The 23491-nt window shown below is 43.7% G+C and overlaps 8 protein-coding genes across 8 annotated transcripts; 6 read left to right on the forward strand and 2 right to left on the reverse strand.

The window, feature by feature from the left end:
• Window positions 1–384: 384 nt before the first annotated feature.
• Window positions 385–2226, forward strand: EDB93DRAFT_1252286 (O-methyltransferase-domain-containing protein; the record flags this gene model as incomplete). The annotated part of the gene is made up of 11 exons (XM_041453267.1): window positions 385–618; window positions 674–854; window positions 904–1139; window positions 1195–1209; window positions 1257–1317; window positions 1369–1508; window positions 1556–1660; window positions 1713–1809; window positions 1856–1926; window positions 1978–2099; window positions 2151–2226. 11 exons carry the CDS (start codon window positions 385–387, stop codon window positions 2224–2226), a joined length of 1338 nt encoding a protein of 445 aa, XP_041305709.1.
• A 917-nt stretch (window positions 2227–3143) lies between these two features.
• On the reverse strand, window positions 3144–3338 carry EDB93DRAFT_1088971 (uncharacterized protein; the record flags this gene model as incomplete). Its single annotated transcript, XM_041446174.1, has 1 exon — window positions 3144–3338. The coding sequence occupies one exon, from the start codon at window positions 3336–3338 to the stop codon at window positions 3144–3146; it is 195 nt and encodes a 64-aa protein (XP_041305710.1).
• Window positions 3339–7248: 3910 nt separating this feature from the next.
• On the reverse strand, window positions 7249–7548 carry EDB93DRAFT_1059958 (uncharacterized protein; the record flags this gene model as incomplete). Its single annotated transcript, XM_041444810.1, has 1 exon — window positions 7249–7548. A coding segment is annotated over one exon (300 nt), but the record flags the coding sequence as incomplete, so codon positions are not given.
• A 2232-nt stretch (window positions 7549–9780) lies between these two features.
• Window positions 9781–10267, forward strand: EDB93DRAFT_1105483 (uncharacterized protein; the record flags this gene model as incomplete). The annotated part of the gene is made up of 3 exons (XM_041447509.1): window positions 9781–9960; window positions 10011–10090; window positions 10138–10267. 3 exons carry the CDS (start codon window positions 9781–9783, stop codon window positions 10265–10267), a joined length of 390 nt encoding a protein of 129 aa, XP_041305712.1.
• A 1294-nt stretch (window positions 10268–11561) lies between these two features.
• On the forward strand, window positions 11562–12871 carry EDB93DRAFT_1105484 (uncharacterized protein; the record flags this gene model as incomplete). Its single annotated transcript, XM_041447510.1, has 9 exons — window positions 11562–11685; window positions 11744–11795; window positions 11837–11866; window positions 11942–12055; window positions 12202–12337; window positions 12390–12610; window positions 12660–12703; window positions 12744–12805; window positions 12863–12871. 9 exons carry the CDS (start codon window positions 11562–11564, stop codon window positions 12869–12871), a joined length of 792 nt encoding a protein of 263 aa, XP_041305713.1.
• A 1100-nt stretch (window positions 12872–13971) lies between these two features.
• EDB93DRAFT_1241592 (uncharacterized protein) lies at window positions 13972–17252 on the forward strand (the record flags this gene model as incomplete). The annotated part of the gene is made up of 11 exons (XM_041451894.1): window positions 13972–14007; window positions 14195–14495; window positions 14582–14784; window positions 14858–15040; window positions 15103–15343; window positions 15406–15527; window positions 15593–15757; window positions 15950–16129; window positions 16178–16375; window positions 16407–16754; window positions 16803–17252. The coding sequence occupies 11 exons, from the start codon at window positions 13972–13974 to the stop codon at window positions 17250–17252; spliced, it is 2427 nt and encodes an 808-aa protein (XP_041305714.1).
• An 845-nt stretch (window positions 17253–18097) lies between these two features.
• On the forward strand, window positions 18098–20207 carry EDB93DRAFT_1105486 (uncharacterized protein; the record flags this gene model as incomplete). The annotated part of the gene is made up of 7 exons (XM_041447511.1): window positions 18098–18223; window positions 18287–18742; window positions 18814–19068; window positions 19119–19247; window positions 19303–19870; window positions 20074–20084; window positions 20196–20207. The coding sequence occupies 7 exons, from the start codon at window positions 18098–18100 to the stop codon at window positions 20205–20207; spliced, it is 1557 nt and encodes a 518-aa protein (XP_041305715.1).
• A 324-nt stretch (window positions 20208–20531) lies between these two features.
• On the forward strand, window positions 20532–22665 carry EDB93DRAFT_1252293 (uncharacterized protein; the record flags this gene model as incomplete). Its single annotated transcript, XM_041453268.1, has 7 exons — window positions 20532–20641; window positions 20746–21062; window positions 21121–21302; window positions 21358–21459; window positions 21981–22126; window positions 22173–22278; window positions 22339–22665. The coding sequence occupies 7 exons, from the start codon at window positions 20532–20534 to the stop codon at window positions 22663–22665; spliced, it is 1290 nt and encodes a 429-aa protein (XP_041305716.1).
• Between the last annotated feature and the right edge of the window lie 826 nt (window positions 22666–23491).

Below are 23491 nucleotides of genomic sequence, written 5' to 3' on the forward strand. Positions count from 1 at the left end.
TGATATCTCACCAATTCTCAGGAGAAATAGAAACAATTCACGCATATCAATTTTTGGGGTGTACGCTAACGAAATCTGCGAGCCCCATGCGCGGCCGCCTCATGGGGATAGACACTGTGCGAAGGTTTGCACCTTAAATCTTGCGATAAGCCTTAGAACGTGTGGAACTTATTTGGCTAGATGACCGGGGTAGTCACCTCCTGGGAGCATCAGAAGCTTTCGGGCTCTTACTCATCTTCCCGTTAGAAGGAGATGTCACATAAGGGAAAGCTTTGAGAAGTACAGCTTTCAGTCGCTGTCTTATGGAAAAATATAAAGGCTTGCAAATTATTTGCTCAGCCCTTTCATCACCTCTTCCGCAAACACTTCACAAATACTGCGACGATGGCCAACAAGGCAAAACTCGAGGCACTCCTGACTCTGATCAACACATCTGCACGAGATGCCATTGCGTTGTATGAGAAGTACGGTGATGTACCCGCCATAGACCAGGCAGGACCCCACCCCTTGGACAATGCGGTCGACCAGGTGGCTTTGAAGAGTGCCGTTCGTACTCTTGAAGGTGCTAGTGCTCAGATATGCGCGACACTTGCTCCACCTTCCCATACTGCTGTCAATGTGAGAACTTAACTGATGTAATGCACTTTACTGTTGCTCATCAGATTGCACACAGCTTGTTCAAGTATATGATTATGCTTGCGTGCGAGTAGTTGCTCGGGAAAATGTTTCGGATATTCTTTTGAAGTACCCCAAGGGTCTTCATGTCAATGAGCTCTCCAAAAAAATCAACATCGAACCAAAGAAACTGGCCAGAATAATGCGCCTACTAGCCACGAAAGGTTGCTACAACGAAGGTGAGGAGTCACTCGTTCCCTGGTTTTATCTCTTCTCAGACTCCGCCAGTCGACACGGACGTTTTCGCCAACAACCGACTGTCCCTAATCCTACTCGATGAGAATCCTGTCAAACACATGATATTACTTCACGTGGAACTAATTTCCAAGGGAGCATCAGTTTTCTATGAGACGCTCAAAGATCCGAAGATCGCCTACTCGTATGACCCAACGATTGCACCTGTGATGTACTCCATCGACAAAGATGGAACCGAAGGAACGGTCTTCGACTGGATGGCGCGGCATGTATGTTTTCAAACATTACTCATCAGAAAGCCTTGCTTATGTGATTTCATTGCAGGACGGTCAACGCGAGGTAGGGATTCTGGTCCCTTCGCACAATTACTCTGACATCTTTAGTAGTCCTATCATGTCTCGATGAGATCTCTGAACACCATTATGGGCTCCCTCGCTGTCCTGGCTCGTAAGTATTCAAGCACGCAACAGGGGTGATTTTGTGCTAACTTGACAATAGATTTCCCATTCGGAAAGTACTCGACAGTCGTTGATGTCGGAGGAGGTATCGGAGCATTTTCTCTACCTTTGGCTAAAACGCACAAAAACGTCAAAATCACAATCCAAGATCTTCCGGAAGCATTAGTTCAAGCGAGAGACGTAAGTCAGTAGGACAATGTGCTTGTCACCAAATTGATGGGATCTAGATCTGGGCGAGAGATTGCCCTGAAGCCGTGGCAGAAGACAGAGTCGAATTCGAGGACTTGAACTTCTTCGAGCAAGTGCCCGTCAAGGGTAAAGATGTCTACTATGTAGGTGCTAAGCTCTGTAAGCGACAAGCTGCGAAGTTAAAAGTGACCGCAGCTCAGGAATATCATCCACGACTGGCCTGATCACGAATCTACGATCATTCTTTCAAACGTTCGCAAGGCGCTCGGTCCACACAGTCGTGTCCTCATTCGTATGTTAAATATAGCTCAATCATTCCGCAATCTGACAAATTTCAGATGACTATGTGCTTCGCCAGGTCAGCCGCAAGCAGACAGCAATAGAAGATTCAAAGCTCGGAGTTGTTTCGGTATGTTACGTCTACTGATCTATGTTTATTTTTGTTCATCCCCGTACCTAGGCTCCTGAACCTCTTCTTGCAAACTTTGGTGTTGGAAGCATGCGTTCATACCAGCAAGACATGACTATGTTGTTTGTACACAACGCAAAGGAGCGAACATTACAAGACTTCCTGACACTCACGTGAGTAACGTTCGATTACTGCCTTGGTTTCACCTGATTGGTTCGGAATAGCACTGCCGCCGGCCTGAAACTAGAGAAAGTCTGGGACCTTGCCGAATCATGCGTCTTGGAGTATTCTGCCGCATAATGTTTCGCGAGCTGATTTATGTGTTCATCCACATATATCATACTACACGCCACATACTTATCAGATCCGCATTGATGATACGCCCCCTTTATCCTCAGATGCACGTCTGGCCTCACCCTCCCTGACTGCTAGTCGCGTTAACCAAGAAAGAATTGAACCCTTGCAATGCGCATGAGGGAAATCCTCCCGCTCTAAATTTCTCCTCATCATGTTTGATCTGTGATACTACTTCGTGCAATGCCAGCAATATAATCCATCAGCTCAGACACTTCATCATCTGGGAAATCTTCAAAACAGCTTGTCACATCAGGCCATTGAGGTGCTCGTCGCACCATACGGTCTCTTCAAGGTCCAGACAAAGCCACTCATCAGCGATCTGAAAAGGTTCAGCTAATTGTTCAGAAGATAGAAATTGATTGAATTCACCTCATTCTCCCGGTTTGCTGCTGCCAACAAGAACTTGAAGAAGGCTGTGGAGAAGCAGGCATATAATTCCGCGAAAAAATGCCCATTTCCCAGGTGTTGTGCTTGATCAAAAGCAACTTACACAATTGAGTGAACCAGGTGTGCTATATGAGGAAGTCATCGTAAGTAATTGGTAGAAACAACAACTATAAGGTAAGCCAGAAAGATGCAAGATCAAGGGGGCTTACTTCCTCGGATGATTCAGATCCATCCTACGAAAAAAGCCTGGGTTGACACCGGAAAACAGTTTAAAGTTGGGATACTAATAAACACACGAGCTTCATTCCCGTGCGTGCACGCCTTCAAGAAAGCGGTCCTAATCCTCAAGGGTGCCATAGCGTGCATCAATGTCCTCATAATCTGAGCTGTGGTAGTTGAAGCATCAAGTACCGGAATCGAAAAGCGACAATTTGCGCTCACATATCATAACCCATGTCAGCCGATGGGCTACGTTAAATCGGGCTAAGCCATATAACGTCCACACCAAGATCCTTGAGATAATCAAGTTTGGAGATGATACCTGCGAGATCGCCAGTCCCATCATCGTTCGCGTCAAGGAATGATGCTGAATAAATCTGGAGACGGTTATGGATTTCCACCAGCGATGTGGTGATGGGGACATCGTGGACAAGGATTAGAGTGAACATGCGACGGGCTGAAGCGAGGTTTAAGAAGGATGCGTGATATGAGATATGAGATATAAAATATATGAGTGTGACCTTACGAGACTATGCATATGTCTATCGATTAGCTTCTGCGTGCCCACCCGTGCATGAATATGTAAACACCACACATAGTGGCACTTATTGGCTTCTGATAATCACCGTGACTCCACAGTGCCTGTAAGAACAACTTCGGAGTGCGAAGAGATACATTGGGAAACCCGACAAGCGACAAACTGCGTTGGACTTTGAGTTTCAACTTGAAAACATATGTTCAATTGGTAGACATGGTACCTGCAGTGATTAGTGAGCTGCGAAGTTCATTATATGTTCGAGTGGAACAAACGGTCATCACCAAAAGTCCAGAAAACAGGTATTACCTTATTAGGCTGACGGTCACGAGATTTTATGGGTCATGGGTTATGGGGTCTGAGACGATGATGCCAGTGCTCGATCATCATGACGTCGAGTAGTTAGTAGCTTATCATTGTTCCCAAGTCTTATCCGGTCTGATATTCCATTAGCATGTGTCCTAAGTCTGACAAAGTGTGATAATATAATGTCATTACAAAGCTCCATATCCCTCCTGCACGAGAATATCCTCATCAAGCTCCTCTTCCTCGTCAGCTACAATTGCATCTTCCTCGTCTGAATTGTTATTATTTTCATCCTCACCATTCTCACTGCCCTCGTCGTCGTCCTCATCAATCTCCTCGCCAATATCTTTGTCATCCGCTCCCCAAGGTTGGTTCAACTCTCCAAAATTAAGGTCTTTGTTCTCATCAGCGTCCTCCACATTGCCATCACTGCGCAGAAGCTCATATAGATCTTCGGGCATCTTGTGGCCCACACCTCCTCCTCGAAAACGCATGAACATGTCCCTATCTACGAAACTAAATAAATAATTAGTTTAGCGTAGTGATAGCAAAGGCAATACATACTGATTCACATAATAATACATGTAGGTGGACGGACAAATGAAGGTCCGAGTCGAGTGTCAGTCTGTCCATATGCGAATCCAGGAATTAAATGGACTCCCCAGATCACTTGATCAGGATCAACAAAACCAAAGCTGTCCGGATCATCTCGACTAAAAAATCCAATGCAATGGAGTCATTTGGCACACCACCCAGCTTTGAAGGCAACATCTCGTCCGAACCAACGCACAAACAACACATGCACACGAGTAGGTGCTGCTTGAGAACTACTGGGACCATAGTACCACACATTGACATGGAAAACCTTGATAATACGAGCATACCAATAGGGATGTTGGTCCTTGTCATCCTCATGTGACAACATCATGATGTCAGCGTGATTTTGTGGATTCATTGAATCTTGCTCTCAGCAAAGGTCATAGGTCATATAGTTGATGTGCAGGATACTGTGTTCGTAGAGCTGATTGTTAGCAAGAATCACCTGGCTCCTGTCTTCATCAGAGAATTCATCCCATCGCCAGAGTACTCAAGACCACGTAATCTTGCCAATAGATGGTTTTTCAATCTCAGAATGAAGTCCTATGACACCATATGAATAGATTGAAAAATACTTGAATGAACTACTTACTTTGACTGCCGGGTCTTCTGCCGGGTCACTGAGCCATCCAGTCGCATCATATGATGCTTTAGGATATTTGGAAATATGATAGTGCACAGCGGGTGAAGTACATTCATGTGGTACGCTGGGTGCCTTGAGTAATTCCTCGTGTTGTTGGACAATCCATGCAATAACCCATTCACGGGCTTCGAGGTGGGTCATTGTAGTGCCCATGGTCTTCTTATTCTTGGCTGTCCTAGGGTACCAGCGCTTAGCTTGCTGGTGTTCAAGTTCTCCCTTAAAATAGGATGTTAGATATTTGAGAGTTCAATTTGAGATAATCTTACCAGCTGTGTAGAAAAACTGTCTGTAGTACCAAAACGTCGAATTGTATTAGGATAATGTCTGAGAGCATGGAACTTGTATGTCAACAAATTGAGGGCCTTGAACTTGGGACCGGACTTTTGCTTCCCTTTACCTGAAGATGAAGGCTGCTTTGCTGCTAATGCGGCCTCTCGATGTCCACGCATGGCATACTCATGAGGGAGTTCTATTGTGTGGTAGTAGCTACACGTAGTCTTGAAGAATTTTCGAACCGATTGGCCCAAGACTGTGGTTTCAGTATCAAACAATGCAAGCATGTCTTCTGTGTGCATTTGAAGTTTGGCATATGCATGTCAAACAGAGAGATCAAATAGAAGATCGAGCACAATCTTGTTGTGATCGTCTGGCAATAGCTTCTCGAAGACAGGTATAGCGCACTGGAAATATTAAAAATAAATAACTGATGGCTATTAAAATCAACTAACCTGTAACAGGTCCTCAAAGTCATGAGCTGCAAGTTTTTTCATAGCAGAAGCATTGCTGTGAAAGCAACATATAGTTCTCCTGCCAAATGTTGGTACTTTTCGGTATCTAATGTAAGACACTGTGAGCTTGTAAGACAACTGATACGCAAAATCAGACTACCGTTTGTTGAGATCTGGAATTGCGTTCCCTCCAGCTGCGTGAAGTATCCGCATCAAATGGGTAAATTTGGCCTTCCAAGTGCCAAGCTTGAACTCATGAAGCTGATCGATGAGGAACATATCAAACATGTTGAATGTGTGTTGTCCAAGTTTCTCGGAAAACGCAGACTGAATCTATATATTAGTTGACAGAATGCAGAGTATATAGTGCTGCTTACCACAATTGGAACATATGAGGCTTCATTGAGTATCACCTTGACATGACTCCCACCTACAGGGACTTTGAGCTGAAAAATCAATGCACGGGCTTCTTCAACACTGCACCATTGTTGGAAGTCGTCAACATGTCTGTGAGTCACATGACCCTTCATGTCAAGTTTCATGCCCATCTGGTGGACATCCTCCTTCTTGACCAGGCAGCGTGGACAGGGGCGCCATCCTAGAAACTTTATAGTAGCGAGTAGAACCCTGTGCAGTGAAGAACATGTTAATGCCTTATGTCCAATAACACGTCAAATAAAACATGTACTTACTTCTCAGGATAGTCTGCCGAATATGAAAAGAAATGTGGAAATACTCTTTGTGTGATCCCATCAGAGCACCAGATTACTATTCTGTGTTCATAGGCTTCCATAAACTTATCATCCAGAAGTAACCTCCATATTGCTTGCATCAGTTCACATTTCAGATGTGTATGTACTTCACTTGTTGTAGCCTCACCAAAGATATCCACATAGATTTCTTGTAGATTATTTGGAAGCTGAAGGAGATAGTGAGATAGTGATATTAATGAAAATGCTGAGTGGTACATACTGTTGGAATATATGCCAAATGATGCGAGGCATGAGCCATGGGCTTGCCTTGCATGTACTTGGACTGATTCCCCAAAAAGATGTAAATTGGCCAGAGGGAGGCATCCCCAAAGCTTGCCAGGTGTGTAGCGTCGGACCAGACCATGAGTAAGACCACAACACGCTCAAGGTCATCTCCAGGGTCACAAGGAAGGGCATTGACCTCTGTGTAAGCTTCCATCAGTGCAGGGGATGCATATGCCTCCCCAAACACTTTTACCATCTGACGATTCGGTGTAGTCCAAAACTGTTTGAACGGTGTCATATTGAATGACTGTGAGATGTCGCTCTTGAACACATGTGTGATGATGTTGGTCAAAGACCGATGATGAACACCTGAGATCTTGAGTTTGGGAGCATCAGCTTCTGATAGAAATTTCTTAGTCTCCTTCGGTAGTCAGATCTTCACAGTCAATTGGTCCATCCATATTCTTCTCGAAAGGGGTTAGACTTATCTTCGATGTACTTGTCCAACAGCTTCATTTCATGCGTGAAATTGAATCCACTTAGGTGCACAAGGGAACAACAAGGATCTGAACTTAAGAACTCTGCAAGACAATTGACATTGACTGCCGAGTTGCTATTGGTGCCAGAGTAATGCCACACTATCAGAACTCCAGAAGTGTGGTTTGAGAAGCCATCAAACAAGTGCTTGGCACTAATTTCAGGTGTTGAGAGACCAGGGTGCCCTCCATGAATTGGTGCTTGGTCACTGTCCAGAGTTGGCGCATCTGTCACTCTCTCCAAGGTCAAGAGACCCTCTGGAGCTAAAGTGGGATGTGTTGGGTACACGCAATAAAGACCCATAGTGTTGGGTTCAGTCTGAAAAGGAACGAGTGTGGGGCGGAGATCTTCCAGCTCAGAAGAAGGGGCTGGGGATGAAGAGGGTGTTCAAGCTTGTGCAGATTGATCAGCATCATGCAGAACACGCCCTCGTTGTTGCCAGTTAGTGGGAGGCATATGTGCAAGATGTGTTGCTGATCCAGGAAGGTAGTCAATAAAGTGCCAAGGCATATGCACTATGCGCCCAGAGTGTTTCGAGGTGACTGGGGGTGTTATGGACTTGGATAGTATCTGTTGGCGACGCTCAAACAGAGCGTGTGTTGTCAATGGTTGAGGACGTCTCTGGGCTAACCCAAAGTTAGGAGTCTTGCTTGGCAAGGCTTCGGCAAGCAAGGTTTAACACCTATGTCCAAATCGGGTAGCTTATGTCAAGTGGGGCTTGACGATAAGTGTGTCTGCCAAGGCTTACGACACCCGAAGGTTAATTGTAAGATCTGCGTTAATAGAAGGACAGAAGTCCAACTAGTAACAGGGGCTTTGCTCATTGATGAAGTCGATGAGTAAAGATTGAGACTAAAGACTTATCTGCGATGAGCAGATAAGAAAGTAGAATATAGACTGCTGGCTAGGCAGAAGGAATCACTCTTGTTGAGAGTAGGAGGTCAAGAACCAAGTAGATTCAAGTTAAGGAACTAGATACATGGTAGCGAGTTTATATAGAGGAGAGGAAACATATTAGTGGATGATAACTCATACTACTGGAAGAGGAACTGGTCAAAGGGTGATACCAGAAAAGGAAGGTACGTTCAAGGTGAGTCATAGGCGAACTGGAATGTGCAGACAAGAAATGAGTCAAAGAACAGAAACAGGAAGTGAAACAAGCAGGGGCACGATCATGCAACTGTGGAGCTAAGTATAAGTACAATGTGCGACTGCACACCGAGTCATAGATCAGAAAAGGAAACAGGGCAAAGGGGATGCGGTGTGCATCATATCATAGGTTACTGTCCAGATGGTAAGGGTAAAGGGGACTGTCCACAGGATCAGTCATCAGGTGAAACAGAGCATGGGTATGCTTTGTCAGAGAAAGGGTCCGGCCAGATGTATTGGCTCTGCTGAAGCGACAGGTAGAGAGTGAAGGGAAATGCAAGAATGACAAGGATAACAAGAGCAAGGTCAGGGTAAGGGTGTGATGCAAGGGCTGAGATGAGGAGAATAAGGAGAATAATGGTAGGGGCCTAAGCGTCTAGATGTTCTTGTAACAGAGGGAGGTGAGGGTGAGCACAGAATATTTGGGATATTCGATGGTCCTGCGATATCCTCGACCTTACTAAAATTAGCATAATTTGATAGATTCATTATTATGATTCACCTGCTCGGAAATGTCATAGTCTATGTCCATTCCTCCATAGTCTAGTTGTTCTTCGACATCTATCCCTAACTGAATTACCTCAGCATGCTCACTGCATGCTTGTTTGGACTTCTTGCCATGAGTCTTTTCCAACTTGCATTTCTTTTTGCTGCTGCGTTGGACTGAATCTGCCAGTTTCAGCGATTTGTTTCTTGAGCAGCGAGCAGCATGTGCCGAGAGTGATTTTTGAGCTGTGAATGTCTTACTGCACCTGATGCAAACAGGCAAGTCCATTGGGCAAGGTAGTGATAGTGCAGGAGGGGGTGGGCTGCATTTAAAGGCTGACACTTAGTTCAGTCAGACGTGTATGGTTGCAATTAGATCCAATTGCACAAGCTGAATACAGTACATAAAATTCTATAAGTAAGACCATCTACACAAGTGAGTCGTCGTTCAGAGGTTTGGGTAAGAGGAAGAACATACCTAGACAAGCAAGACCCACTTACTCCCAGCCACTTGATCAAAGATACTACCCACATGATAGTCACCTGGGCCAGTGACTTCACCGGTGCAGGAAAAGAGAGACAGTTTTGCTGTGAAGGAGATCAATTGGTGCCAGTGGTGAGTTGAATGACAACTCATGTGTATAAGGACCACAAAATCACTCACCCGGGCCAGCGACTTCGCTGGTGCAGGAAAGGGTAGTGAGCTCGTCCATAATGGAAGGGTTCCATTCATGGAGATGGTCCTGCTGTAGATGTCAAGACGGTCCTGCTCTAGATATCATAGGTTGGTCAGTAAAGACAGAATAGGTTGCAACTCACCTGGTAGTCACATGGTAAGTGCGCAGCAGATGATATCATATGAGTTCAGAACAAGTGATTGAAATGGTTGATATTGATTTCAAACTCTGTCTGAATCGGTAACTTGCAGACATAATGTCCTCGACTATCCCCATTTTATCCACTTTCATATTGATCACTCTAAATATGTCTTCATCGTCATGGACCTCTGTTGTCAATGTCCTTGGTGATGTGATATTCCTAGACATTCAAAATGCGGTTACTTTGGATGGTACCTACTGCTTCAACTTGCACATTGACACTTTTGGCACTAAGGTAATGTTGTCATGTTCAAATTTCTCTTCAAGCTTATTTATGTTTCACAGAAAATCGTTTTTTGCATTCGAGAACAGATCGAGGAAGCTGTGCAGTCCGATGAGTCTGTGAATGATCTGAATCTGCCTCAGTATGTTACTAATGCCTTTGTTTTCAAATTTGAACTAATCTTGGCAGGTCTGTCATTGCTTCCCCATGCAACCTTCTCACCAGGCACATGAGTAACTCTGATCCAGACCTGGCAAACCCGACTGCACCTTGGAGTTACTATGTAACTAGAACAGCCACTGAAGTGCCGGAAGCTTGAATGGTTCACTATGTACTGTACTACATACTGTATTGTTGTTAGATGTTCTTGCTCAGCTGTTACGACTTGGATGGTATCTGTTGGTGATGCTCAAACAGAGCGTGTGTCGTCAACGGTCGAGGATGTCCTTGGGCTAGCCCAAGGTTAGGGGTCTTACTTGGTGAGGCTTCAGCAAGTAAGATTTGACGCCTATGTCCAAATCGGGTAGCTTACATCAAGCGGATGCTAGACAATGAGCTGTATCTGCCAAGGCTTACGACACCCGAAGGTTAATCGTAAGATCGTCGTTAATTAGAAGGACAGAAGTCCGACTAGTTAACAGGGGCTTTGCTCGTCGACGAAGTCGATGAGTAAAGATCGAGACTAAAGACTTATCCGCGAAGAGCAGATAAGAAGATAGAATATAGACTGCTGGCTAGGCAGAAAGGATCACTCTGGTGAGAGTAGGAGGTCAAGAACCAAGTAGATTCAAGTTAAGGAATATGGTACATGGTAGCGAGTTTATATAGAGGACAGGAAGCGTATTAGTGGATGATAACTCGTACTACCAAGAAGAGTAAGTGGTAAAGGGTAAGACCATAAAAGGAAGGTACATTCGAGGTGAGACACAAGTGAACCTGAACGTGCAGATAAGAAAGTGAGTCAAAGATCGAAATAAGAAGTGAAACGCGCAGGGGCACGATCGTGCAACTGTGCGGAACTAAATATACATGTGCATGTGCGACTGCGCACCAAGTCATAGATCAAGAAAGGGAAAAGGGTAAAGGGGATGCGTCGTGCATCGTATCATAGGTTACCGTTCAGATGGTAAGGGTAAAGGGACTGTCCGCAGGATCAGTCAGGTGGTGGGACGGAGCATGGGTGTGCTTCGTCAGCAAAGGGATCCGGCCAGATGTACTGGCTTTGCTGCAATGACAGGTAGAGGGCAAAGGGGAATGCGAGGATGACCAGTATGACGAGAGTAAGGTCGGGGTAAGGGTGTGATGCGAGGGCTGATACAAGGAGGATGAGGAGAAAAATGGTAGGGGCCCAAGCATCAAGATGTTCTTGTAACATCAGCTGTATTTTGTCGCATAAATTTTGCTCAATTGTATTGCACGTTATGTCTGATTATATGTGTGCACATTTGTCTGTTTACCATGCATGACTTTCCTAAATTTATGATATATTTATTTGGTGTTGATCAGATTATACTATTGTTTTAAATTTCCGATATCAATAATTAACATTGGATAACATGTAATCACGACACATCTTTCTTATCTCTCATTTCATCTTCTCCATTTGTTTTGTCATGGCCCGCCACCACAAGAAATCCTCCAGCCTCAGCCTTTCGCAATCTGAGCCGAAGAGTAGCGATGATGGGTCATTGTCCTCCGAAGAGTCGTTTGGGTCATCTTCAGATGAGCCGTCTTTGGGTAAGAATCAATATTTTGCAAAAGGATCGCTGATTGCGATGTGTCTTACATATACCAGGGTCCCATAAGGGGTTGGCTAAGCCTAAAAGGCTCGAGAAAAGGTATATTAAGTAAGTCGTCTTCGATATTTGGTGTATTATTCTACTTACAGTGCATATATCCTTAGAAAAGCTAATGACAGGTAAGTTGATGTTGACACGCATTTTACACGTGTTTTATGCATGATTAAGATGCTAACTACTTTTGACTCACATAGGAAAGGACCAGGATCTATTCGGAGTGGGAGGGAGGAGTGTATGCACGTTGCATGCTGGATCCCTCATGGTATCAACATGTTCATCATTCTGAAGGATACCTTTTGTATTGCCAGGTACATGGAAGCAGAGGAGGCTGCCAAGACCTCAACTGAATCTGAGGAAGAAGATGTCAAGAGAGAGTGAAAAGAAGCTCTCAGTGTTGTGTAAGTACTTTGCTTTGCTGTTGTTGTCCGACTACTAACTAGTAATATATGTACAGGACTAAAGACGCTCAAGAGTGTCAAATGAAGACTTACCAGAGAATCATCTCCTCTGCCCCTTACCTCCGCACTCTCGTTCGAGGACACCATAACAGGAAGAAGCTAGAAGCAGAGTTGAACAGTATTTTGTCAGAGGTACATCTTCTAATGAATATTGACTATCTTACAATACTTACTCCACAACAAGATGCAGGAAATCATTGGCCAAATTCGGTCCAAGGACACAAGTCACCTCAAACCATTTATAGGTAACTACGTGGTTGCCCAACCTGGGATCAAGGGACTGGAACCTCTGATTTTTTTGGAGAACAAGAAGTCCTGTGCTAGAATGGGTGTGAACCACCCGCACCTGGCGGGCATGTTGTGTCCGGTCAAGCACGTGAAAGCATATCACGCTGATCCGAAGAAGTAAGTGCCTTCCCAACTGACATAGCGATTCCTTACTCATGTCTCTCAGGGTACAGGAAAAACTTCAAAATGGTGAAATCAAGATGGTTGCAGGTGCTTGGCCGGCACTTGCAGTACCCTAGTGATCCTCCAGGTATTGATTTTGACATTGAAGACATCCAGGAAGGTCTCCTCAGAGGTCACCTGCTGAAACACGTATGTTTATATTTCTTTTTCTTTTTGCTATTTTGTTTGATGATATATCATATACAGGTACTTTGACACATATACACCAGTCCATCATCTGCTCTTACCAACGATGGAGAGCTGTCTGTCATGCACTCCGGCAATGAAAAATTGCATGGCATGTATAAGGTCGAGGCCAAGCACATTGCCTATGTCGGAAATTTTTTACCGGCATCATAATGGTCACATGTTACAATAAGGCTCAAAATTATTTTGACCTTCATTATGACCTTCATTACAATGCCTTAAGCGGAGTTTGAATATCATGCCAATGTGATTCTGATTGGAATTACTGATATGACTTATGCCTAGGTGAGGCGACACATGCTGCATCAACGGTTCTGACTCTGTCCGCCTCTTCTTCGATTCTGACACTGTATAGCTCTTTTCCAGTCTCGTTTATATTCTCTATTCTCAACTGAGCCCTTGACCGTCTTCCCACTTTGCTTTAGATCTATCATCTTATCATTCTCTCGCATACCATCAATAACAACGCCTTTTCCTTTCGTCAGTTCACTCCCATTGTCTATCCAAAGTCTACAGTCAGTCCAAATGTCTTCTCATCCAAAACTCATTGTTCTTCTGCTCACAATTCTTCCAAGCATTTGCAATTTGTTTAAATGAAACATATTATTTCCTCAACAATTGTCTGTATTCCTGATGGACTTTGACACTTGGTCCTTGGTACACACTCTGTTACTTGCAGCCTTACATCATAATAATATATCATTACCATTAGCTCACTCATTGCTCGTTTGCTACTTGCATCAATGCCTAAGTCAAAACAACAAGCATCAGACCTTGTGACGTGTGATCAATGTGGAGTGAGTGTCCGTGCGCGTGGGTTAGGATCTCATTCGAGGTCTTGCACGAAGAAGGCACAGGAATGGCAGGAAGATGAGGAGTTCGTTAGCATACTTCAGAAAGCCAAAAAGAAAGGTGAGCGCTCAAATCAGTTGTCTTCCAATGATGTGCTTGATAGATAGTTGATAAATTGTTTTACAGAACTTTGAAGGCAGCATCACAAAATTCGCAAAAATTTACAACATTTGGAGGATGTGCAATCATCTGCAGGTGAGTATTCATATTCTAATGATGGTACTATGGTTTAGAATTTTCTTCTCGCAACACAGTGAATGCCACTGCGATATGAGCAGCAAATTCAGACATTGGTATGTTTCATTCAATTTGATCAATATTATACTGAGACTAACTGTGTCAGTTATGCAAGGGTCTTCACCTCGCCAATACCCACTGGCGGACCCATTACCTGACTTCCACCAAACTGATCCTGGTCCCAATGAACCTGATCCTGATCCCAATGAGTTCAATCCTGGTCTCAATGAGCCTGCATACGAGCTTGACGATATCAAAATCAAGTATCATCCCCACAGCCAAATTCCTTCTACCGTGCATAGCTTCTCTGAGTTCTCCCACAGCTGCCCAACAGAAGATTATGTGCCTCATAATGACTCGCCATGGGAGCCATTCCACACACAGCTTGATTTCAAAGTAGCAGAGATTGCACTTGAAGCTGCGATGACAAAGGATCAGACCAATCGCCTTCTCAATCTCATACATCGATCTGCTAGTGGCAATGATACGTTCACACTGCAAAATCATGACGAAGTTCACTCCCTATGGGACCTTGCTTCACAATGTTATACCAGAATAAGTGTTGTCTCATGTAACTACTACTACATCACAATAAGCTGATCATTAGTGCATAGTTTCAGAATGATACAGTATCTGTTCCCCTCGGAGATAAAGTGCACAAATTTGACATGCACTACCACCCTCTCTGGGATTGGGTCCTTGACTTATTGCGAGACAAACATCTCACACCTCATTTCATATTTAATGCTCAATGTCTCTCGAAATTCAACAGAGAAAGGTTTGTATGTTTTATTGATGAACCATGGACTGCCAATGCATTTTGGACTGCACAAGTATGTTTCGACATTTGATTTATTGTTTATTTCTTCAAATTCATAGTATGCTATGAAACTGTTGTAATTGTAGTCACAGCTTCCACCAGATGCAAAACTGCTGGCATTCATCCTCTATGTGGACAAGAGTAAACTATCATCATTTGGGAACCAAAAAGGTTATCCAATCATTGCACGCATCGCTAACCTACCAGTTCATATTCATAACAGTAATACCGTGCTAGGAGGTGGTCGTGTTGTTGGTTGGTTGCCCATTGTTGGTGTATCAGCAAGCTTGTTCAGTTCATAGTAATGCTGACTGTCATCATACTAATTCAGATTGCTGAGGATCAAGAACACGCGAAAAAGAAGAAATATGTAGACTTTAAAAATGCTGTCTGGCATACCTCCTTCTACCAGCTTCTTACCTCGGTTGCGAAGCACTCACATACAGGCTATTGGTTTGAATGTGGAGATGGAATCCAACATTATCTCTGGCCCCTTATTTTGATCTTAAGTGCTGATTATGAAGAACAGTACATCACAGTACTACACAAGTTTGCTATTGCAAGCTGCTCATGTACAAATTATAGATGTGTCATGGCGTTGATCCATGGGCTTAAGGGAAAATTTCCATGCCAGTTTGTTTGGTTCTGCAAGATGAGCAGTCCATTCTCCATGACCATGAGCTATGCACAAGCCATCAATCTGAAGACATACTCCGGACTGCGAGATTGAAGGCTTTCTCACTTCGAAACATTGAGGTGTGCATTTCCCTCCCATTTTATTGTTTCTGCTCTGATATCCAAGCTTGCTGATGTAATTCAAGAATATCTTCTCAAGAATTCTTCATGTCAATGTTCATCGTGCACTTTCTTTTGACCACCTGCATACAAACAAGGAAGGTTTATGGGGTGACCATCTGTGGAAGGAAGTAAAGTTTTGGATTATGGACCTCAGGCGTGAAGCTGCTGTCAAACTCAATAAAAAGTATGTATTGTGGTCATAATACATTGACACTACTTCTGACTCAGTGTCTTAGCTTCGACGAACTTCCATGATGGCCTAATTTAACACACTTTTCATCTGTCATTGCAGTCGATTTCACTGATGGTTCTGTTCTCGGCAATCTGTCCAAGGTTTGTCTGCACATCATAAATGATTTTAGGTACTAACACAAACTTAGATGATTGTCTTTGCGGCACATGATATCCTTACTTCATCCCACTGTAAACTGGGACATTTACTTCTTCGCTGTATTTGCTACTACATCGGGTTCAATATTTATGTCTCATTAGAAGTACATACAGAGGATACAATCACAGCTGGAAGGTTGGCACTGAGAAAATTCTCAGAAATGATGGATGTAAGTTGTTCCGATGTTTTCGACAACAATGGTTTGATTTTTCACTAGGAATATATTGTGCAATTGCAGCCCAAAACCTCCAAAAATTGGAACTTTCCGAAGAAACATCTGATCTCGCATGCATTCAATGATATTTTAGCAAAAGGCGTGACACGTAACTACAGTACCAAGCCAAACGAAAAAAAGCATGGCACTTTGCAAAAGATTTATCTTCAATGCACAAACTTCAAAAATGTTGCTTCTCAGGTTCGTTGCTTATAACTATATTGTTATGCAGACCAATAGTTTTAATTGTTACAGATTTTACACTGATGAATGGCTTCTAACTTCGACATCCATGCGCACTAAACTTGACGAACTCGACAAGCACAATCAACGAGACATGTGTGACCCTGAGACCAATGAAGCCCTGGATGATGCTGGAACACCCAACAGTACTATTCATGCACATCTAGGTTTGAGGCAGGGCAATCACTCTTTTTCTGACATCATGCACTTGCACAGAGCCAATAGGACCTTCACTGACTTTTGGATGAAGCTAAACAGCTTCCTAAATGGCTTTCTGCCACAGAATAATATTCCATTACCAGATGAAAGGTGCATTCACCTGCAAGCAGAGGACACGGTATGTTTATTTTACATTCAATTGATAATGCTGATGCATTTCTGTCAGATAACAGAGTTTAGGTTCTTGCGGATCAATTATGAATTGCTAGTTGACTGGTGCATGCACCGAGACTTACTCCAATGTAATCCAAAGTTCTACAGATCGCCAAGGTACAACTGCATCATTGTGAACACTTCAAACACACCATTTTTCGCTTGCCTTGTCTACATGTTCAGTTGTTCGATTGGCGGCACTGAATTCCCTCTCACACTTATTCACCCTTATGACATCGGTATTGCCAATAGTTGTTGGAGGCGGGATAATCTTATGGGATTGTGGCATGTGCGAGCCAAACCTCGCTCATCTTCTGAAATTATTTCTGTTCGGTCAATCATTCAGGGAGCTGCTCTCATCAGAAATCCTGAAACAGATGGGGATTACTTTGTCATCCACACTGTGGACACTGACATGTTCTTTCAAATCATGGCACTCCAGGCTAGTGCTCAACCATTGTGAGGCAAGCCATTATCAGTATTATTGGTATGTTTTTGTCTCCTCATCTTTTGCTTGCAACTTTTATTGATATGCTAGTCCTTCGCAGATCAATAACATGTACTAGTGGTAGTATTACATATATTTCCCATGCCCTACCAGATGTGCCCATTTGCACATTCTACACAGTTCTGAATGACATCCAGGACCTAGGTTTGAACCCAAACCTTTGTGGACTGGACCCATGGATCAGTCACACGTCCAGAATTTCTCTTGGACTGAAACCCTTGGTAGGTTCGAGGTTCCGTGTGTTGTCGATAAATCTGGACCAGTTCGAACTCATCATGTCACTGGCCTTCAGATAAATGTGCCGTGAATGGCCCGTGATGAAGGAAAGTATTCTCTAACTCAAATAACGATTCAGCATGACTATTCAGCTTGATCAGATAAGTATTCCCATGCACAGCAAAATGGCAAGCCCTTGTCAAACATTCACTGTTATACAGACATAAGTGACCTTTCTTTATCTGAATTGTAAAACTCAATCTGTCCGCATGTTAGTGTGTAGACTTGCAACGTGTACAATCACACACTGACCTGCATCGTGCTGTGATGCTGATTATGTATGTCTTCATTGGGTGTAATTTACCATTCAATTTGACTTTTTTGATCACAGCCTCGTGGCCTCAATGAGCTAATCAGCAAACCTGGGCCATGTGTATGATTACCTTGAGGTCACTCCGACACCACCTGACTTCAAGATTGTATAAAATAGCATTAACTGCAAGACGGATTTGACTCGACACCCTGCAACCCACCCTCTCGGGTTCCAGCTCGTTGAACACACAGCTCCTCCCATTGCACAATAAATGTCTGACTCTGGCTTAAATTCAATATCCTCGAGTTCTGATTCAGGCTCAGGCTCGGCGGATGAAGGTGTCCAACAGCCTGTGGCTCCACCGGGTGGTAATGCTTCTATTGATCACTACAAAGAGGTATGCTCTTGCATTCATTGAGATCGTATATACTAAATTCTAACATACACCTTGATGCATTAGTATATTAAATACCTCCAGCTTCAACAAGAGTGGCTCCAGAAGCAGAATATGTCTCTGAATGAGAGCAACAATGTTCTTGCTGCGCAACAGCTGAAATGTTCTCGCAAACACCCTCAAATTTCATCATCCAGGGTACCATCTGTATCACAAGGATCTGTAGCACTGTCTATGTCTTCTGCATCCTCCATCATAGCTTCTGACTCATCGAATATGGGTGACATTGACTGGGACAAGCTTATTTTAAGCTTGGCCAAAAAGTATGCACTCACTACCGAGATGTTTCTCCCTGACAAGGTCATTTTTCAAACAGACTGTCCTGATTCTCTGGTCGATTTCTCAGATCCAAATTGTTATGCAAAGAGGTCTACAGAAAAGGACACACTTGTCACTGAACTCTATGCATCCATCAACCATGTGTTGCATGCTCGGATGCGAACAAATCTGTTCTTCAACCAGGTGTGTAATTTTTCCTACCTCAGGTCATCAATACTAAGTATCCTTATAAATTCAACCAAAATTTCATTTAGTTTGGGAGTGGAATGCAGCAAGCTCGCTCTTCATTCCTAAACAGTCTGCGTACCATTGCAGGTGGCATCTTCAACATGCCTAACAAGTTTTTTGTTTCCAAATATGACCGTACTTCCCTCCGGCAGGTCACGGACTTGATTGGATGGGAAGCAGGCAAGGGAAAGATTTATGATATCTTCAAGGCGCCAATACTTTACCCCAACCATGTCGTGAACGAGAAGAAAATTTTCAAAAATTGGATCGTCATCGCAAAGGTAGTCTACTCATTAATAACTGACCCAGCTACTCATATGTTGTTTTGAAGGTTATCAAGGTCGCAATATGTGGAAAGGCATCATTGTATTCCAAAGTGCATGGTGGACCACCTTCCTATGCCAAGATATGGAAGCTTACAAGCTGCACTCCTGACCTGATTGCATTTGGTGTCACATCAGTAGGATTTCAGTACTCTAAATTTATACTGAGCTGATACTCATCACACCCTGTAGATCATATTTGTCCTATCTCCGGACCAGGAATTTTCGGGTGTTGGAGTTGGTGCTATTTCCTCATTCATCGTTAAGTGGACCCACCAGCGCATCAAATCTATTGTCGATGAAATCAATGGATATGTCTTCGGTAGTACCGTAAAGATGCAGCCATCCGATGACACTCAATGTACAGTGGAGCGCATTACTGAATCACTCAATCACATTATGGCTGCGCTAGACGCTAGTGATTCAGACTCAACCGATGACTCGGAATCATTGGAATATGCTAACTTGCAAGAGCAGGCTACTAATAAAGATGTACACCTTACCACTGCAGCTGCAGCTGCAACCTCGCAACCTATTATGTTCACCGTCGACACTCCTCAACTCGAAGTTGCAGCCCTGGGGCCTGCTATCATTCCACAGTCTTCTATCTCAACTCCACCTATCCAGACACCCATGACACCGCATGCAGAGACTTCGGCCAAGCCCCAGGATCAGAGTGATGATGCATTGCCGCCAACACCAGGCTTATTGGTGTTACCAAACCTCAGGCAAAGGCATCCAGGGGCAAGAAGAGCACTAAGTCATCAGCCAATGATTTCACAACTATTCACCACTCCTCACATCACACAACAACATGATAGAGTCCCCTACTTTGTAGTTGCATTCCTAGTCTTACTATCAAGATCTGATCTCACAATTCCTACACTGGCAGACACGAGATTTTAGCTCCATCGTAATCTGAGAATGTTTAGGTGTTCTTCAAATACATACATATACTCACAGAGATGTGGCAGGTGTGTGTGAAAGGTCGAGTTCAAGTCTCATTGTATCACGACAAGTTTGTGGATTCAGGTGTGCCAATAACCTTTCAGCAAGTTCCTAATACTATTATTATTATAATATAGCAATATATTTGAGCTTATTATTATAGCTGCGCTAATAAATTTAACTCTTGTTCCTGTCATTCAACAACAACACCCATTAATATGTTCCCATTTTGCAAGAACAAGGCCACTGCCACAGCTGCTAAGGACGGAAATGATCACCCAGGAGGTACAATGTGTTCAGGCTGCTCAACGAACTTCTTCACATCTTGTCTCAAAGACTGAGACAAGACTAGTACTACGCCTTTTCACATACCACCCATGTGTGATACCCCTTTGCACCTTTTTTTTTTCTTTCCAATACCCCATCGTATCTCTCATGTCCCAGCTCGCCCCCCCCTGTGCACCAATAAAATCATGGCCTTAAAGGTGACGAATAACAATATTGAGTATGAAGAGCTTGGGCTGCTGCCCACAGATATCCCACCTGTCCCTTCCTTTCATGGCATTCCATTGAAATACATATCGTGAGTGTCACATCTTTCTCTTGTGACATCTAGACCTGTCATGATCCTACCAAGTTTTTCTCTCTAGAACAGTGGGCAACCTTACTGACAACTCATGTCTACAGGCTCGTGACATTGGCGGTTCAGAACTCTCTTTTAACATTAATAATGCATTACTCTTGCGTGTCCATCTCTCCATCCCAGTCTTACTCTGCACCAACTGCTGTTCTTCTCAATGAGCTTCTTCAAGGGTTTATATCACTCGCCATCGCTTTCACCCGTATAAACCATGTCACACCTTACATGTCTGACACCCCACAGCTACCACTCACTGTCAGCCGCTTCTGGCATCCTGCAAAGGTTCTTTTGCATGTCCGAAGACTTGGCAGAGAAGTCTTTTCACCAGATTGCTGGAAGTTGTCAATACCCGCCATCCTGTATGGTATGTATTCCGTGCTGCACATCTGTTGCTCTCATTAATCTCGCTTCATGGATTTCAGTCATTCAAAATAATCTGCAGTATGTTGCTGCCACCAATCTGGCTGTTCTGGATGTCGATGTGGCACCTGAAGCTGACCCCGATGGTGACAAGTGGGACGATCTCGGTGTTGAGGATTTCGATGATCCATTGATGGTCAGTGAATATGTTGTCGAGATCTTCAAGTACATGAAGCAGGCCGAGGTGTGAGTTTCCATATATTTTTATCATTCTGTTGTAATTAATGAACCGCCTTCAGCTTATAACACTTCCTAATCCGAAATACATAGAAACTGCTACACCATCCATCTCACACTTCCTTCACTGCACAGACTCATCCTACACTGAATCCGATATGAAGGTATGTCTTGATGAGCTACACCTGCACAGTAAGTAAATATCCCTTCACTACCACTCACCCAGCACAACTGACAGTTAGCAGCAGCAAACAAGAAGGATGGGGGAGAGGGTCATTTTCACCAATATCATAATGTAGATTAGTATTTGTATTGGCATCTCGCAATAACAATTGATATGCAACACATGCTCATCACCACCTCATCAGGATGACATTAAGACTTGGTTGATATGCGTATTAAAACTCAGTGAGTACCATCAAAATGGGCATTAATACTTGGTAGATACCATTAAAATGGGCATTGATACTTGGTGGGTACATTAAAATGCCTATTATGTCATCATGTTGATGTGCATTTAAATGGGTCAAAACGCTGACTGTTTGATCATAATGTATTATAATAGGTCTGTGTCGTTAGGCCATTTTAATGGATTAAAATGCCATAAAAAAAAAGTTCCGACATATGCACTTGTGCAGGTACGTTTTTGGGTATGAAATTCATCAATTTCTCATTTTTATTCTAGAGTCACTTTGGAATCTCGTCGCATGACAAATGGCAAAAGATAGATGGGAACTATAACTACCGTGATGCATACTACCGCACAATCAAAGAAATCCGAGAGCCGTTTGATGATGTGTGGGCCAAGGAACTTCTGGAATGGTGGAACAGGTGAGTACAAATTTTTCTATGTGCTTACGATACTAATTATGCTAAGTGTGGTCTTTGGCAATAAACAGGGTGTCCCATCATTTGACATCAGCGATGATGACAAGGACAAGGACAACCTCGTTCTCATGAAGAAGCAATCTGCAAAGTGTGCAGTGGCAGCATGAGCCAAGGTTTTTTTCTTGTCTATCCTATGATATTTACAACTAATACAGCCTTATTTTCAGTCTGCCAACTCTGTCCTTCCCCCAGTTGAGGCCGAGCCTACTGGCAATCCCGACATTTCAACAATGCAGCCTTCCACGCCCACTACTTCCAAGTCCACACCTGCTGGTTCCACACCCGCCACCTCCACACCCACTACATACATGCCCACTACCTCCACACCTGCTACCTCCCCGCCAACTACTTCTCCACCTCCTGAGATAACTACTCTCTCTCCACAACAGAAATCCATCCCTAAACTGTGTCCTATTCAATCAGCTGGCATGAGCTCCTCTTCTGCACCTTCTCTGGTGTCTGCCCCCCCCTCCGAAGCCTGATACTCCTGCTCCTGCACCTGGCAAGAAACGAAAGTCAGAGGAGTTGGAGGTTGACAGTGACGGTGAAAGCACACTCAGCAAAGCCAAGTCTGTGCCTGAAGGCCCAGTGGTTCCACAGCATGGCAGGAAGGGCCGAAAGAAGACTACTGCCGCCGCTACTAGGAAACACAAAGGAGGAAAATGATTCATGTTCTCTGGTATGTACTCACTCTTCTTCTAGATATTTTTCTGATAGCACATTGCAGTCTGGCTTATTCATTTACATGCTCACGTCTCCCATCACTCACCGGTTGCTCTCACTGTATTCACTCTCACATTCGCATATTCCCTCTTGCCATGATCTCCTCGTTTGCAGTTCATTTTCTCCCATGCTTGCACAACAAGTCCCTAGTTCACTCACATTTACAGTAGCTCAGTGTATATAATCAATGACATGTACTATAAGAATGACATGTGCTTATAATACTGTTCCACTGCGATAAGCTATTATAAGGTGTTTGGAATTGCTTGGGCCTGCTAAGCAATCATCACATGTCCATTATGATGCATGACCCATCAGCTGATGGTCAAATGAGTAAAATTCAGTTTCATGATCCGACTGTCTAGGATGACCCGAGGCTGGTCTGAGCTGATAGGCCATGGTGACTGTGGTGAGGCTGATACCAGATGATAAGACCTGTAGTGCTGCCATGGTCTGGTTCGGTCCAGTTCTGCGAAATCGTCGAACCCAGAACCAGACCATTGAGAACGGTTCTCAATGGTCTGGTTTGGTTTTTTTGCGATCTGAACTCAAACCGAACCGAAATTTTTTCTGTAGGGACAGCAA

Source organism: Suillus bovinus, assembly GCF_016758785.1.
Source record: "Suillus bovinus strain UH-Sbo-P2 chromosome Unknown EDB93scaffold_45, whole genome shotgun sequence".
NCBI lineage: Eukaryota > Fungi > Basidiomycota > Agaricomycetes > Boletales > Suillaceae > Suillus > Suillus bovinus.